This window comes from Arachis hypogaea, chromosome 12 (assembly GCF_003086295.3).
Source record: "Arachis hypogaea cultivar Tifrunner chromosome 12, arahy.Tifrunner.gnm2.J5K5, whole genome shotgun sequence".
Classification (NCBI taxonomy): Eukaryota; Viridiplantae; Streptophyta; class Magnoliopsida; order Fabales; family Fabaceae; genus Arachis; species Arachis hypogaea.
In genome coordinates, this window is record NC_092047.1 from 7,633,341 (window position 1) to 7,650,326 (window position 16,986).

Below are 16,986 nucleotides of genomic sequence, written 5' to 3' on the forward strand. Positions count from 1 at the left end.
CTGTAAACGAGATAAGACAGAGCGAGTGACACGTGTATATTCGTTTACAGTGTAAACGAGATATGTATAAACGAGATAAGATTGGGCACGACCTATATATACATATCGTTGACAGTAATGTTTCGAGCCCCGTTTCCAACCTTTTGACCACTTTTCCCTCTCTTCTATCATTTTCTGACCATATTGTTGAGTAACTCTAAGATGGCGCGCATAGATGCACGTGATTCGAACATTAATTGACTGAACGCGATATGACACATCGCCAGGGCAGCCGACTTTGCGGTTAGTTTTGTTATCTTCATGTTTATGTTAGCGCATATATGTATATCCATGGTTAAAATATTTGCCAAAAACTAATATATAATTTATAATTTAGGTGGCTAAATATATCGTTAGCAACAGGTTACTGATAGGGTATGATTTTAGAAATGTGGTTCTGATTTTTTTGTAATTAAGTACATAATTATTATTAGTTTAGATATTATATATTGTGGTAGATGTTATTTTTAAAGTTAATTTATTAATTATATATTTCTTAATTTATTAATTTAGTTATTAACTATCCAAGTAGAAGTTATTTTTTAAGTAAATAATTATGTAATTTTATATTTATCTAAATTAAATCATTAAGTAAAAGTTTGTTAATTAGATTATTAATTACTTTAGTAAATATTTTTATTTTAATTAACGTATTGAAGAGATGTTTATTAATTAACTTAGTAATTATTAACGTAAAAGGTTTCATTTAAATAAATTCAGTTAGTATATATTTATAAATTTCTGGTAAATAAATGCATATAATAGTTAACTCAATTTGTTATGTTAATGTTCATTGGGACTTTATTTTTCTAATTGTGATCATTTATTTTTTGTCAGCGGCCTCACCTACTTCTTCCTTGGCGAGTGAGTCACACACTTGCACCACTGGACGCCATCGTCCCATATTTGAGGGAGGTTGGCTTCGGCACCATGGGGCCTCTCAAGGACTTCATCTTTGATAACTCCCTGATCACGGTATTTGTGGAGTGCTGGTGTCTGGAGATCCACAAGTTTCACCTGCCATGGGATGAGTGCACCATCACCCTGCAGAACGTTGCATACCACCTCAGACTACACACATGGTGAGCCAGTGGGGGTGCTTCCGTGATTTCTACATATGGTATGGCATAGAGACTTGGGAGTTGGTGGAGCAACTACTTGGTGCCAGGCCTCCAGTAGTTCAACATTCTGGTCACGTCATCTCGTCCACAGCTTTACACCGTCGTACCCTGCACTGCCTCAGCCTCAGCGTCAGATGTATCAATATGTCCCCATTCCTTACTCGGGAGGTTACTATGTCTCTTCCACCACCTCTACCACTGCAGCCATAGGATCCCTCTACACAGGCACAACCCCATGCAGACCTCAATGCCAGGCACAGTGTCTGCGATGTGGCACCAGACATCGGTTGCACTACCAGGACCACCAGCACCGATGATTTTATGTTATTTATTATGTCATTTATCATGTTGCAAAACTTGTCTTATCCACACTTTTTATGTACTGGATGTTTTATGATGTATGCAACTTCACCGATATTATGTATGAATGTTTTATATCAATGATGTTTCAGTACTAAAGTCTAGAACACACGAAGTAAACAAAGAAAATAACGATAAAAGACACCATAAAATTAGTAACAAAGAACACAATCTTCAATTATGGCATAAACGATAACTGCATGCAGATAACATAACATTCATAGTATTTTACACAATGAAAATAACCCTCGAGTGCAACTCGGAAAAAGAAAGCTCAACCCTAAACAACTCGGTAACTTCCAGCCACCAAAATGGAAACAACCATCTAAGCTTTGTTTGTGGATTGGTTGGGATAACCTCTACTAGTATGCCCGACTTGCCTGCATAGGCCACACCTCTTCTCCTAGCGCTCGCCCTCATCCATGTCATTCCGAAACCTAGTGGATACAGGTCTTCCAATAGCCTTCCTGCGCATGAGGGGGATGGGACGAAGCCGTGTCCCATACCACTTGCGGCAGCACAAGCGGTAAGCGCATGACGGCATGGAAAATGAAGAGATTGGAAAAGGCCACAGTCGTACGTCCCCACCGTGAGCCGAACACGGAACGAACCTTGATACCAACTCTCAAAAGGCTCTAACACCTCAACGACAAATACTGAAACCCGTCTATCACAGTGAGTAACACGCATATTTGGGATGTCCTCTCTGTTCTTTTCAATGGCAGTCATTAGCCATTGGGAGTAACGATTTCTAGCCGCCAGTTGTGCCTCAGCCTCCCTGCCCGTCGTGACGAACAACTTCTGCAGCCTCTCGTAAGTGCATCGCACGATGGCAGAAATCGGCAAGTACCGTGTAACCTTAAGCATTGTATTGATGCACTCTAAGAGATTCGCTATCATGTGACCAAACTGGCGACCGTCGTCGCAGTGTTGTAGCCATATTTCTTTGTTGAACCTACCAACACAGTCCGCCATCTCTCGTGATAAACCTCTCAAGGCATCTATGTACCACTCGTAGCCAGCCTTGCTTGGACTATAAGCAGCGTTTATGAGGTATCGCTTGCCCTTGCTGGACTTAAGATGAGATATGAAGTTTGCGGCCATGTGTCTTACACAATAAGCATGGAACGTCCTGCGAGGATGCCAACTACTATCATCGACCCTCAACGCAGCCTTGATCGCTTGGGATCTATCAGATATAATCAACAGGCCTTCCTATGGAGTGACATGTCATCTCAAATTAGCCAGGAAGAAAGATCATGACTCCGTACTCTCAGACTCTACAATTACAAAAGTAACAGGAAGGATATTGCTGTTACCGTCTTGTGCCACTGAAATCAGCAACACACAACTATATTTGCCATACAAATGCGTGTCATCAATAGAAACAAATGGCTTGCAATGCTTGAAAGCCTTAACACAAGATGGGAAGGCCCATAATACTTTGTCGAACATGCTACAGTCGCGGACCATAAGGTGCCCATCATAGTAAGGTAAGGCCCTGAGCTCACATATTGTTCTGGGATAACAACTCTATAGTGCTTGTAGCAGCTTTGGCACCTTGTTGTATGACTCCTCCCAGTCCCCGTATATCTGTGCAATTGACTTTTTCTTCGTTATCCAGACCTTTCTATACAAGGATTTGAAGTGATAGCTTTGCCGAACTACACCCTATGGGACCGGGTGCTGACGGATGGGTTGGATTGTATCAACGGCAGGATGACATTGTAGATGAGGGTGCTGTCCAACTATCAATGGTCTTGGGACATGGTGGTTGCTAAACACGTATGCGCTCCACCAACCCTCCGAACCTCCCTAACGAAATAAAACATTCATGGTTGGAAACTACACCAGATATAATAATTAAAAATGGCACAATTAAACTTGACCTCACCAATATCCGAGATTCTGTTGGAGGGCTACACGGAGACTCCAAGGACATTCAGTTGCAGATTAGCAAAAATTCACATAGTACTTTAATCGGTCCGATTCGACAACTCGATAATCAGCACTTCTGCGAATGCTGTAGTTCTTCACACCCTGCATTACTGCATATCTGTTTTTGAATCTGTTGCCGATCCGAAACTCCACCCCACTGTCTAGGTTGTAATCATCTTTCCCGGTGTTGGAAAATGGAGATTTTTCATGCATCCAATGCATGATAGTGACTTGGTACATCTGATAGCGCTGGAATCGGGTGGGAGGGAGGCAAAACATAGCACACTGCTGCCTCGGCAGGCATCTCTGGTACAAACTCCTCCTCCTCATCATCTTTAGAAGAACCACTATCGTTACTATCTGCAACATACTCTTCGTCAGAGTCTTCATCATCCATGTCCATGTCTTCCACTGGACTAACAACATGAATCGGTGGTGGTGCGAGAGGTGGGTCATCTTGCACAAAGGTTGAATGGACGGATCCACCGCCACCAACATCACCAACCTCCATGGAAAGCTCCATCAATTGTTTCTCCATGATTCTCCCATGGATGTCAAATATGAGACAGACATGCTCGTCTCTATGGAGGCGAAACAGACAAAACTGAAAAATTCAGTTTCCCAACGGTGCTAGCAACCTATACCTCACCCTTCCGATCTCTTTTCTTCCTAAATCACCAAAGTTACTCAATATCAGACTCTTCAACTCTGACAACGAACTTACTCGCTGAGTGCACAACAATAACAGATTATCACACTCATATATTATTATATTGTCACTGTTTCTCATACAACAATTGGGATACACACAAACAATCACATATCTGCTACTATTGGATATTTTTGCCTAATTTTTGGAAGAAAGACGGAGGAGAAGAGGATATGAAGTGTATGTGGAAAATACCAAGGGTTGCACATCTTTTTATAGCTGTTAAAATTTGTCTTGCTGTATTTTGTTTACACTGTAAATACGATATACACGTGTCACTCGCTTTGTCTTATCTCATTTATAGTGTAAACAAGATAAAACATGCTACGTATTTTTGTAATTATTTTTAAAATTATTTATTTACAATAAATAAAATATTTTTTATTTATTAAAAAAAATTCTATACTAAAATCTATCAAATACTACATCACGTTAAAAAAATACGAACAAAATTATATTTATCAATAATAACTATATAAATAAAAAATATATATAATACCGCTCAAGGACGGATGTATTCATTGGAGAGTAGGGGCAACTGCCCCTAGTGAAATTTCAAAAATTACTTAGTAGTTCTTAGTGAAGTGCCTTAATTGTCTCCACTATATAATTAATTTTGACCCCACCCCAAATCAAATCCCTAACACTTCTTTTTCTCCCCCAATCCTCTTCACCTGCTCCAGCCTCCGCAGTCTGCCCTCCTGTCTCTAGAGACTAGAGCCACTGCTGGCTTGCTGCTGTGTGCTGCCACTCCGCGTCTCAGCCAATGTCACAGCTCTCTTCCCGTTGACGTCTCCACCCTCCTGTCTCCAGAGTCACTGCCGCGTCTCCACCATTGTCACTGTCTCACTGGCTCTGTCAATTTCTCCTTGCATCGCTGTGATTCTCCCGCCGTCCCGCGTGGCTCCGTCAGTTTCTCCTTATATCGCCACTGCGCCGCATCTGGTAGAGTAGTGGTTCTACCTTCTTCTTCTTCAACGATTGATTCTTTCTTCTTCTTCTTCTTATGTGAAGGTTGCGATCCTCTTCTCTCTTCGGTCTTTAGGCTTCAGCAGAGAACGCCTTCGTCCTGCTGCCTGCTGCCACTAGACGCCACATCGCTACTGCCTACTGAGTTCTGCTTCCTAGAGTTCAACTATTCAGATTCAGTCTTGGATTATTCTTGGTACATTCATGAATCATGATTTACGGAAATCGATATCTGCTATTACTTCATTGCTTATTCACTTATTTGCTTCATTATTGTTTGATAATTGATATAGTTGATTTTTTAATTGTGATTGAATTTGTTCTGATGATGTAATTGCAAATTTAGTTTCATTAATTTGTTTGTTAATTATTTTTGTGTATTGACCTATTTTGAATTAGGAATTTGGGATACTATTAGTTGTGGTTGTTGTTGGAAATTAATTTGAATGACATATGCTTATCAATTTTATATTTATAATTTTATATTGTAATTTTCAATTTGTGTAGAATTGTGAATTTTTTTATTAATTAATTAACTTAGATTTATAATTTTATCCTATTAGTAATGGAGAAATATTTCAAAAAAATCTCATCATTGGAGATTGGATCCCAAAACAATCCATCGACCTCTACTAATAAAAGGAGGTTTTTAGAATTCGAAGTAGAGAGTCTTATAACAGATCCAAGATAACGACCAAATATTTCAAGTTATCACCCGAATGACAGAGACAAAGTTAGATGTGCATATTTGCAAAAAGGTCCTTGTCAACCAATGACTCATGATTTTTCGCAAACTGTTTGTGCTTCTTCTTTTCGAAGATTTAATCCTAATTGGTTTGATGACTATGGCAATTGGTTAGAGTATAGTATATCAAAAGATGCTATTTTTTTTGTCTTTGTTGTTATCTTATGAAATCCGAGAGTAAAGGTGGTGATGCTTTTGTAATGAATGGCTTTTCAAATTGGAAAAAAATGAGAGACTAAAAATTCATGTTGAGATTCATGATAGCGCTCATAATCAAGTTTAGAGAAAATGTGAAGCATTTATGAGACCAAAACAACACATCACTGCTGCTATTGAAAACAATCTGAGCAAGCTAAAAAGAATTATCATATTCACTTGACAGCAACAATTGATTGTATTAGATTTCTTTTATGACAAAGATTGGCCTTTCGTGGTAATGATGAGATAGATGATTCTGTTAACCAATAAATTTTTTTGGAACTTCTAAACTTTTTTGTGCAACATAATAAAGAGATTGGTCGTGCTTTCAAAAATGCTCGTGGAAATCTTAAACTAATAGCACCTTCAATCCAAAAAGACATTGTAAGAGCTGCTGCAAGGGAAACGAAAAAAGTTATTGTTGATGATCTTGGGGATGAATTATTTGCTGTATTGGTTGATGAAGCCTGCGACATTTCTATTAAGGAGCAAATGTCAGTTTGCTTAAGGTATGTGAACAAAGAAGGACAAGTTAGGGAGTATTTTCTTGGTCTTGTTCATGTTTCTAATACTAATGCTTTATTTCTAAAATTAGCATTGGAGTCATTATTAGAAACATATAATTTAAGTTTATCAAGAGTATGTGGACAAGGATATGATGGTGCAAGTAATATGCAAGGAGATTTTAATGGTTTAAAAATTTTGATATTGAAAGAAAATTCTTATGCTTTCTATGTACATTGCTTTGACCACCAACTTCAGTTAGCTCTTGTAACGGTTGCAAAAAAAAGTTGAAATTATTTTGTTTTTTAATTTGTTAACTAGGGGTACATGTGACCCGGCCCGGCCCAGTCCCGAACACTTTAGGGGCTAATTTGGTGTGATTTCATTGGGTTTAGGGCCGGGTAAGAATCTCAAAAATAGACCCGGTCATTATTTCGGGTCGGGTCCGGGCCATAGCTTGGGTCACCCGAAGTCGGCCCGATGGCTCGGTCATCATACACAATTAATATTTTGTGTTATTAGTGATGGATCATGACTATTCTTATGTGGAATTTAAGTATTGTAAACCTTAATATTTTGTGTTATTAGTCATTATAAGACTATAAGTTAATGTTTTATGTTTAGAATGCATAAGACTTTAGACTAATGCATAATATTGTGTTATTTGTATTGATTTAAATATTTGGTATTATTAGACAATATTAGTATTGATTGTGGTTATGTTTTAGTATTGATTGTGGTTATGCTTTAATTTTGAAGAAGGGTTGGTTTTTGTTATATTTTTCTAAGTGAATTTTACTATGTTAAATAATGGTTAGAGTCTTGAAAATTTGGATATTTTTACATGCTAGCTTACAAGAAGGTATCAACGTAATGTAATGTTAACGGTCCGGTTTTCATCCGGTATAATTGTGGCCCGAAAGTGTATTGGTTTCATCGGGTCTAGGGCCGGGTTCGGGTCTAATAAATAGACCCGGTGTATATTTCGGGTCGGGTCTGGGTCACATTAAACCCGGCTTCACCCGACCCATGTGCACCCCTATTATTAACCAATTTGTGTAATGTTGTTGGAGCTTCGTGTAAACGAAGAGATATGCTTCATGATAGTTGGATGACTAAGACAATTGAAGCATTAAAAAGTGGAGAAATTTTTAGTGGGCGTGGTTTAAATCAAGAAATAGCTTTAAAAAGAGTTGGAGACACTAGATGGGATTCACATTATGGAACTATACTTAGATTAATTTTTTTATTTCCTTCTATGGTTAATGTTCTTAAATATGTTGAGGAAGATGGAAATAATTCATAACAAAGAGCTGAAGCATGTCATTTATTGAATGTCATTCGATCTTTTGAATTCATTTTCAACTTGCACTTGATGAAAAATATCTTGGGAGTTACTAATGAGTTATCTCAAGCGTTACAAAAGAATGATCAAGACACTGTAAATGCTATGGCATTAGTTAAAGTGTCTAAGCAACGAATGCAAAATATAAGAGATGATGGTTGGTCTCTTTTACTTGACGAAGTCTCACTATTTTGTGACTAACATAATATTACTGTTCCAATCATGGATGATATATTTGTGTCACAAGGAAGATCAAGACGCAAAGCTCAAAAGATATCAAATTTGCATCATTTTCAAGTTGAGATATTCTATCAAGTAATTGATAGATAACTTCAAGAACTCAATAATCGTTTTTTAGAGGTGAATACTGAATTGCTTCTTTGCATAGCTTGTTTGAATTCAAGACACTCATTTTTTACATTTGATAAGGAGAAGTTGATACAGTTAGCTCAATTCTATCCATTAGAATTTTCTTTCACTCAACTTTTGCCACTTGACAGTCAACTTGAGAACTTCATACTAAATGTGCATTCTGATGATCAATTCTCGGACTAAAATGGAATTGGTACTCTTTCTCAGAAGTTAGTTGAAACACAAAAAAATATTATTTATCCATTAGTGTTTCTTCTTTTGAAGTTAGTTTTAGTTTTGCCCGTAGCAACTGCATCAGTTGAAAGAACTTTTTCTGCCATGAACATCATAAAGAGTCGACTTTGTAACTGTATGGGAGATCAATTTTTAAATGATTGTTTAGTGACATACATAGAAAGAGAGACATTTGATCGTATTGACAATGAAAAGATTATTCAATTTTTTTAAAATATGAAACCTAGAAGAATGAAATTCTAAATTATTTGTTATTATTTTGAATTATTATTTTACTATTTTAATTTAATAGTTAAATAATTTAAAGAATAATCATATCTTATAATATCATAGTATAATTATAAAAATTATTATTATATTATATACATTTTTGTCCTCACTGATAAAATTTTTTGGATTCGTTACTAATACCGCTGTATGAATCAACAGTGTGTGTATATATATCGACTTATAGTACGGGTTTTTTATTTTTATAAATTAAATAAAAGTAATAATTATCGAAATAAATAATTTTAAAAATATTTACCGAAATAAATATATCTCTCTTATCTCGTTTATACGGTAAACGAGATAAGACAGGTGCACACGACACGTGTATATCTTGTTTACAGTATAAACGAGATACATATATCGTTTACACTGTAAACGAGATACATGTATTTTTAAAAAAAATTGCAATAATAAAAAAATTAAAAATAATAAAAAATATTAATAATATCAATAATCCAAACTTTTAGCATGCAATTAGTACATAAAAAGATTGGTAGAATAGATTAAAATGGAAAGATGAGAAGCGTGAAGTTGATGCACGATAAATAAAAACACGTTATCTCTCACTCACTATCCACGTGGAGATAACCGTTTCAATTCTCTTCCCACTATCTCCATCAACCTTTCCTAACAATTGGCAAACGGTTATCTCATCTTTTTGTGTTTTATTTATCATGCATACTTCACGCTTCTCATCTTTCAATTTTTAGAAGTGGACACAATTACCGTATTTATTCTCATCATGGAACTTTTCTTGAACACTTACGAATTTTTTATTTCTTAAATTTAAATCAATTCAATTGGATCATAATTTAATCTAAATTTTTTTATATACTCTTTTTGAGTATAAGTTGATCAAACATATACATTTTAATCTCTCTTACCAATTTTTTTATGTATTAATTGCATTTTAAAAGTTTGGATTATTGATATTATTAATACTTTTTATTATTTTCAAAAAATTTCTCATTAAAAATACATGTATCTCGTTTACACTGTAAACGAAATATACACGTGTCGCGTGCACCTGTCTTATCTCGTTTATTTACATTATAAACGAGATGCATGCAAAATTATCTCGTTTACAGTGTAAACGAAATAAGAAAAAAATATTTATTTTGGTAAATATTTTTTAAATTATTTATTTCAGTTATTATTGTAATTAATTTATTTATTAAAATAAAAAATTCCTTATAATAATATACAAGTACTATTTATTGATAGTAACTTACACTAATATTTAAGGTGAAAATTTTTAAAATTGAATAAAAATTGTGAGCCAAATTTGACATAAATTTTGTTATATTTAAAATAATTATACAGTATCTTTTTATATTTTTACGTATTCAAAAGGTACATATAATATTTTCAAATAAAATCTTCTTTCTATTCAAATTAGCACCAAAAAATAACAGAAATGACAACTAAAAATATTTTCACTGTATCTACATTCTATAATATTGGTGATTTATTTAGGGTGTGCTTGATATGAGAAAATATTTTTAATTTTATTTTTTATTTTTAGATTTTAAAAATTTGTTTTCATTTTTTGTTTTTAAATTTTGAAAATGTAATGTGTTTGTTTTATTTTTTTATGTTAGGAAATTATTATTTTTTAATTTATTTATGGATAATACATATATTAATTAATTATAATAACAAATTAAGTTATATCACATTAAAGAATTTATATAACGGTAATTTTATTTGTCATAAATACTGAATTAAATAAGTCATTATTATTTTTGATTTAGAATTAAATGAAAATAAAATCAAAGATACTATTTTATTTGGGTTTTAAGATATAATGGGTGTGACATTCAAATATAAATAATAACTTCAATATTTTGGTCTCAAACACGTCTACTCCATAACTCTTTTTTTATAAAAAGAGTTGTAATTTGACCAGAAATACAAAAGGTTTTGATTGAGGAAGATTAAATAATCAAATTCTCTCAATTATACTTACCAATTCAGGTATATTTTTGTACTCTCAAATATTTCTCTGTTGATGATTTAACATGGTAGCATTTGTTTTGAGGTATTGGAATGGAGACTGGAAGACTGGAACTAAGTATCATGTTTGTTGGTGTAGATATTGGTACTAAAATTTCAGTCTCTATTCCCAAAATTTCAGTATTTCAGTACTTTCAAAAAGTGGGTACATAGGAGGCTTAAATTTTTAGAGATAGAGACTGAAATTTTAATAATATTTTATACCATAAAATATCCCAATTTCAATTAATGAATTCTAATTTTACCATTTGTACAAATTAAATTAGAGCTTCATTTTTATTTCAATCTCTATCTCCCATTTTACACCAAACACAATACTAAAATTTATTTTTAATCTCTGTATCTTAATCTCTCTGTGTTTCTCAGTCTCAGTCTCTGTCTCTCTTCTAAACACTACCTTTATAATCTTGAGATTAAAAAAACTAAAAATTTCCAACATTTTATTTTCTTGTATTCTTGTATTTTTTACATAAAAAATAAAAATAATATGAATCTCAAATCTTTATTTTCAATCTACAACTTCTTTATCGACTCAGTAACACACATTAACACTATCATGAACAAGAGAACCACCTTTCAAAACATCCAAAACATCTTGTAAAACCTTCACCCACCTAGTCATTACCATTTTTATTCATATGTATCACAATCATTCCACTGACATCTTAATCATCAAGCATCATCACAAACTTGCTATTCTATTTGCTCAAACTTCAGCCATAACCACCTCAGTCTTTTTTTTCACCCAACTTTCATCTCTATAATTTTGATTAAGAAAACAATGAATCTCAAATAAAGAACTATTTTTAAGGCTATGGCAGAGTTAGTTGTCACTATACTGGAAATCCAAAATTGCAAGCATGGCCATGGTGGAAAAATCAATGGCATACTCTGTAAGGAGCAAGAAAAATGTTGTCTGAAGGGGGAGATGATGGACAAAAAGAAAAGGATTCTTTAGGTGAAAAAATAAATAAAAGAAAAAATAGGTTTTGATTAAATAACAAAAATACTACCATCTCTTTTGAAAACATCGAAAATGTTTTTTTTGTTTCGTTTTCAAAATATTTTTAAAAGTGAAAATAAAGATGATCGAACAAACACGTTTTTTTTTTTTAATATTTTCAGTTTTTTTAAACGAAAATAGAAAACAAGTAAATAAAACACATCCTTATACTTTCTATTTTCTCTTACAGAGAATATATTTTCCAGCAGTTTAATTATTAATTGCCTTTCTCACTCTGAATCTAATGCAAAAACTAAAGGGAATCCTTCCCCAATTTATAAGCTAGGTTAACAGCGATTTTCAAATAATATTCCATAATAATTTTTACCGTCAATCTTTTAAATTTTTTTAAAAATGTAATATTTATACAATATCTCAAATTCTCGATTAGTGTGCATAACATTTTAAATTTATTTCTTTCTTTCCATTTTATTGGCCCTACAATAAATTATCGTACATTAGTGATAATTAATATTAAAAAATTATAATAATTTATATTAATATATATGAATTATCGATATTTACGAATAATTTAAGCTGGTTATACCAAGAAAAGCAAAAAACTCAATCTTGAGCACCATTGGTGATTTCTTTTTTCTTTTTCACAATACACATGTACACAATGTTATTTTTTACTAAATTAACACCATTAAACAATATAAACAACTATTATATCGAAAATATTTAATAATAAAAAAAATAGTAAAAAAATTATCTTATTTAATATTCAATAATTATTACTAAAATTAATAAATATTAAATAAAATCAATTTAGACTTTTTTTTTCTCTTTAACATTACTATTATCGTATATAAATCATTTTCAACATTTTTGTATGCACAAATATTTTTTTTTTAATAAGTAAAGTATCGTTTTTTTTTCCAACGTTTGGAGGTAAGTCCCAAAATGATCCCTAACGTTTCAATCATCCTATTTAAGTCCCTAACGTTTTAAAATTAGCTCAATGTTATCTTACCGTTAGGATCCGTTAACAGAATTAATGGTTGGACAAAATTGAGACGATTCTGAAACGTCACTGACTTAAATAGAATGAAAACGTTGGAGACAAAAACGATACATAGAAATAAATTTTAGTTTTATCCTTCAATAATATCAAATTTTTACTGTATATAATATTCAATTATTTTTTAATCACATCTAAGTAAATTACACTTAATAACACTACTTTTATTCTAAATAATTTTTTTATATTTTTATATTGAATTTTGATCCTCTAAAGTTTGAATTTTACTTTAGAGAGTAAATTGTGATTTTCTACCCTTGAATTTCTCTTTTATATTTATTCTTGGTCCACCTATGAAAGCAACAGTGAAAGATCACACTTTACTCTTAAATTCAAACTTTAGAGTATCCAAATCTATTTACTTAGATATGATTAAAAAATAATTGAATATTATACAGTAAAAAATTAATATTATTGAAGGATAAAATTAAAATTTATTTCTATGTATCGTTTTTGTCTCCAACGTTTTCATTCTATTTAAGTCACTGACGTTTCAGAATCGTCTCAATTTTGTCCAGCCGTCAATTCTGTTAATGGATCCCTAACACCAGGACAACATTGAGTCAATTTTAAAACGTTAGGGATAACTTTAGAACTTATCCTAAACGTTGAGACAAAAATGATACTTTACTCTTTTTCAATAAAATTCAAACAAAACAAACTATTCCAAAGTAAACTTGAAGAAAGTTAATTCTTATATAATTGATTGTATAAACAAATATTATATGAAAATTAATTATTAAAATAATTTTAATTTTATAGTTTTACTCCAAAACACACCAAAGCATCCCTTATATAATCAAATCATCATAAAATTAAAATTTTTTAAATTTTGAAAATAAAAAGTTCTAGTTATTAAAATCCGCTTTTAAATGAAGTTGGACGTGGAGCCAGTAGAAACGGAAGTAGAACCTTCTTTGCTAAGTTGTTTGACTCTTTCTCACGCCGTTTCAAAACCATTTACATCTTGCCCTTCTTATTACCTTTCATCTTCCAGTTTTACTCTTCAAGCTAGGTAACTAACTCCATTTTTTCATGCTTCACAATTTGATTTTTCATTCTTTTATATATATCATGAATTATTTACTTATTTAGCTTTCATTCTTTGTACATTGCTTCATTAGTTCTGCATGTACTATGAAGTATGAAGTGCGATATAGATCATAAATAATGTGATTTTTTTTTTCATGCCATTTTTTTGGTTTGGAACTATTTCATTGCTATAGGACTTTCTTAATAATTTTTTTTTCCGGTTTTTTATCTGAGGGTTTTGCATGTACACTGTCACTGGCCTGTGAAGTTCCCTATTGCAAGTTATTGCAAGTTAAATTTAGAGCGATTAAAACAGAAATAGAGAGTCATAAAAAATAAGAAAAATGATGAATCCACATTTTTTCTTGTCTATGCTATTATAAGTTTATAAATTATAACTGAATATGATACAAAATACAATTTCGTTTTTGTTTTTGTCCTTCTTTCCCTTACTTTGTATTTCTGTCTCTGTATGTAGTTTCAAACACGGCCTAAGAGAGAGAGAGACTAAACTTCTTTCAGATCAGGAAAATGTCTCTAGCTTCTCTTTCTTATGATTCAGATGATGATTATCCAGTGAGTACTAAATTGAAAATGAAGGATAAAATCCTTGATGCTGCTGTTAACAGCTCGAATTCTGAAGAGTCTGATAATAATGACAATATTCCTTTGTCATCACGCTTAGCTCTGAATTCTAGTTTAGCAAAATCCAACAGTAAAAATGATAGCTCTGTTCAAAAGGATATTCCTAAACCTCAGAAACGAAATATAATCGACTGTGACGATGCTGATCTGTTTCCCCTGACTGTTACGAGGTATGGTTCCCTAAACTATGTGCAGAAGGCCAAGAAATTAAAGAAGTCGGAAAATCTTCCAAAACATAACTCATTCCCTTTGAAAGAGAAAGAAACTTCTAAACCACATTTGAAAGAAAAAGAGATATCATTATCGGATCGGTATTTAGAGGAATGCCAAAAGAAGAGAGAAGCTGTAAAGAAGAAATTTCACTTGCTAGAGAAAGATATTGAGGAGATGTCGGAAAAGCTTGAAAACAAGAAGAAACAATTTGATTATATTCAAGGACAACTGAGTTCGTATTCTTCAAATGTTGAGGTAAAAAAGAAAGAATATGAAGGGGTGCAAAGAGGCATTGAGGGACAGATAAAGGAGCTTAAAGAGCGGTTTGCTGCACGAATGAAAGACATTGAGTTGAAGGAGAGGCAAATTGAAGAACGAATGAAGAAACTCGATTCAAAAGAGAAGCAATTTGAAGGCCAATTGGAGGAAGTTGAATCAATCAGGAAGAAGTATGAAAGCAAATTGAACGAGATCCTATTCAAAGAGAAGCAAGTTGAAGCTCAATTGAAGGAGCTTGAGGTTAAAATGATGCAGCATGAAGCATCTGTAAAATCATTCAGAGAGCAAAAACAAGAAGGTAAAAAATGTGCTTGTTTTTAGTTTGTTTTGAACACCGTTTCAAATGTCTTTCCAATGCAGAAAATCTTAGTATATTGTATCCTTGGTTAAGTGTCTTAACATCACAGCACTACAGTTGCAAATTACACAGATAATCAGTCTTCTACTGATGAAGGGAGTTTTCGACTTTTCGCAAGCGAGCCAAATGATACTGACATTTTAGATGTTCTCCGGTCATCATCGGATCCAGCAAAAGTCATTTTGGATATAATGAAGGATCCTATGGATTCACATGATAAGAAGGGAGATCAAGCCATGGCTATAGATAATAACCACATCTTCCTTCTCGAGCAGCTGATGAAAATCTCACCAGATATTGAATCTCATGTTAGAGAGGAGGCAATGGAGCTTGCTCTAAATATGAAAGCTAATATGAGATTAAGTACTGACAATTCATTGGCGGTTCTGAGTTTCCTAATGATCTTGTCAATTTATAAACTAGTTTCCTCCTTTGATGAAGATGAAGTTTTAAAGCTTTTTGAAATTGTTGCTCACCACAAGCCATCTATTGAGCTCTTCCGGATGATTGGTTTCGCAGATAAAATCTCTGGTATGTTGATTGAAAACTATTTTGTTCAGTTGCCAAGATTAAGGGTAGCTTATTCATATGAAATTGAATCTGATTCTAGTTTAGCTTTTAGAAATGAACTTAAGATCCCTTTTTATGTATGTTGTTGCCTGCCATTTTTCTATTTAATCTGAGGTTGATTCTGTACAGTTCCTTCTGCTTAGTTATGGTAACTAGAACTGGTTTTCTCTTTATGATATTCTTTTATGGCTTGAACTATGCATGCACAATGCACTGGTTCTTTTTTATGAAATGCATTGTTCTTGCTTTCACGCAGATTTTGTTGAGAATCTTATCAAGAATGAGCAGTATATCGAAGCTGTCGGATTCATTTGTGCATATGACTTGGCAGAGAAGAATCTAGCGGCTGATCTCTTTCGAGCACATGTGAACAAGGCAAAATTGACATGTGAGAGCAGTTGCAAGGAACCTAAGTCTAGTAAGGTTTGTTTTTTCTTCTATTTTCAAGTGTAACAAGATTAAAATTTAGAACATAAAACCTGTTTGTGTATTTTATATGTTGCATGAAATTGTATTTCATTATTTTGTGTTCTATGGTTGCTTTGCATGCTAACTGACATGTTGAACCTGGACTCAGATCAGAGCCGCAAAACAAGAAATCACAAGCCTCAAAACTGTTCTGCAGTGCATTTCGGAGAACAACCAAGAATGTGAAGATCTGGTTAAAGAGATTCAAGATCGCATCCTAGAGGTAGAAAAGCTTAAGAGAATTATTATAATGGCCTCTATAAAAAAAAATTTACAATACCTTTTGTAAGCTCAGCTTTTTTTATTTAGTAGCCACAATAATTAGGTATGCCAATTGTTATGGTTAGATAGAGAAGTCATTTTCTTTTTGCATGAGCCCATGAATTCATGGAGGATTTGTACCTTTTGTAAAGCTTAATAGACAAATTTTTTAGAAAAGATTCTGCTAGGAAACCAACTTGAAGTATGGTGAATTAGATAGCGTTTGGTGGAGAGACAGAGACGGAAAGACTGAGACTGAGAGACAGAGACTAAAGAGACAGAAATTGAAATAAATCTCAGTATTCTATTTGGT

General features: G+C 33.0%; 3 protein-coding genes across 3 annotated transcripts; 2 read left to right on the top strand and 1 right to left on the bottom strand.

The window, feature by feature from the left end:
- Positions 1–1,672: 1,672 nt before the first annotated feature.
- LOC140176599 (uncharacterized) lies at positions 1,673–3,566 on the bottom strand. The gene is made up of 4 exons (XM_072208123.1): positions 3,496–3,566; positions 2,820–3,021; positions 1,901–2,735; positions 1,673–1,716 (listed from the first exon to the last, which is right to left on the bottom strand). Exons 1-4 carry the CDS (start codon positions 3,564–3,566, stop codon positions 1,673–1,675), a joined length of 1,152 nt encoding a protein of 383 aa, XP_072064224.1.
- A 2,415-nt stretch (positions 3,567–5,981) lies between these two features.
- LOC140176600 (uncharacterized) lies at positions 5,982–6,874 on the top strand. Its single transcript, XM_072208124.1, has 2 exons — positions 5,982–5,991; positions 6,393–6,874. Exons 1-2 carry the CDS (start codon positions 5,982–5,984, stop codon positions 6,872–6,874), a joined length of 492 nt encoding a protein of 163 aa, XP_072064225.1.
- Positions 6,875–13,904: 7,030 nt separating this feature from the next.
- On the top strand, positions 13,905–16,701 carry LOC112729124 (uncharacterized). The gene is made up of 4 exons (XM_029290417.2): positions 13,905–15,314; positions 15,432–15,905; positions 16,201–16,367; positions 16,522–16,701. Exons 1-4 carry the CDS (start codon positions 14,411–14,413, stop codon positions 16,699–16,701), a joined length of 1,725 nt encoding a protein of 574 aa, XP_029146250.1. The 5' UTR covers positions 13,905–14,410.
- Positions 16,702–16,986: the final 285 nt, after the last annotated feature.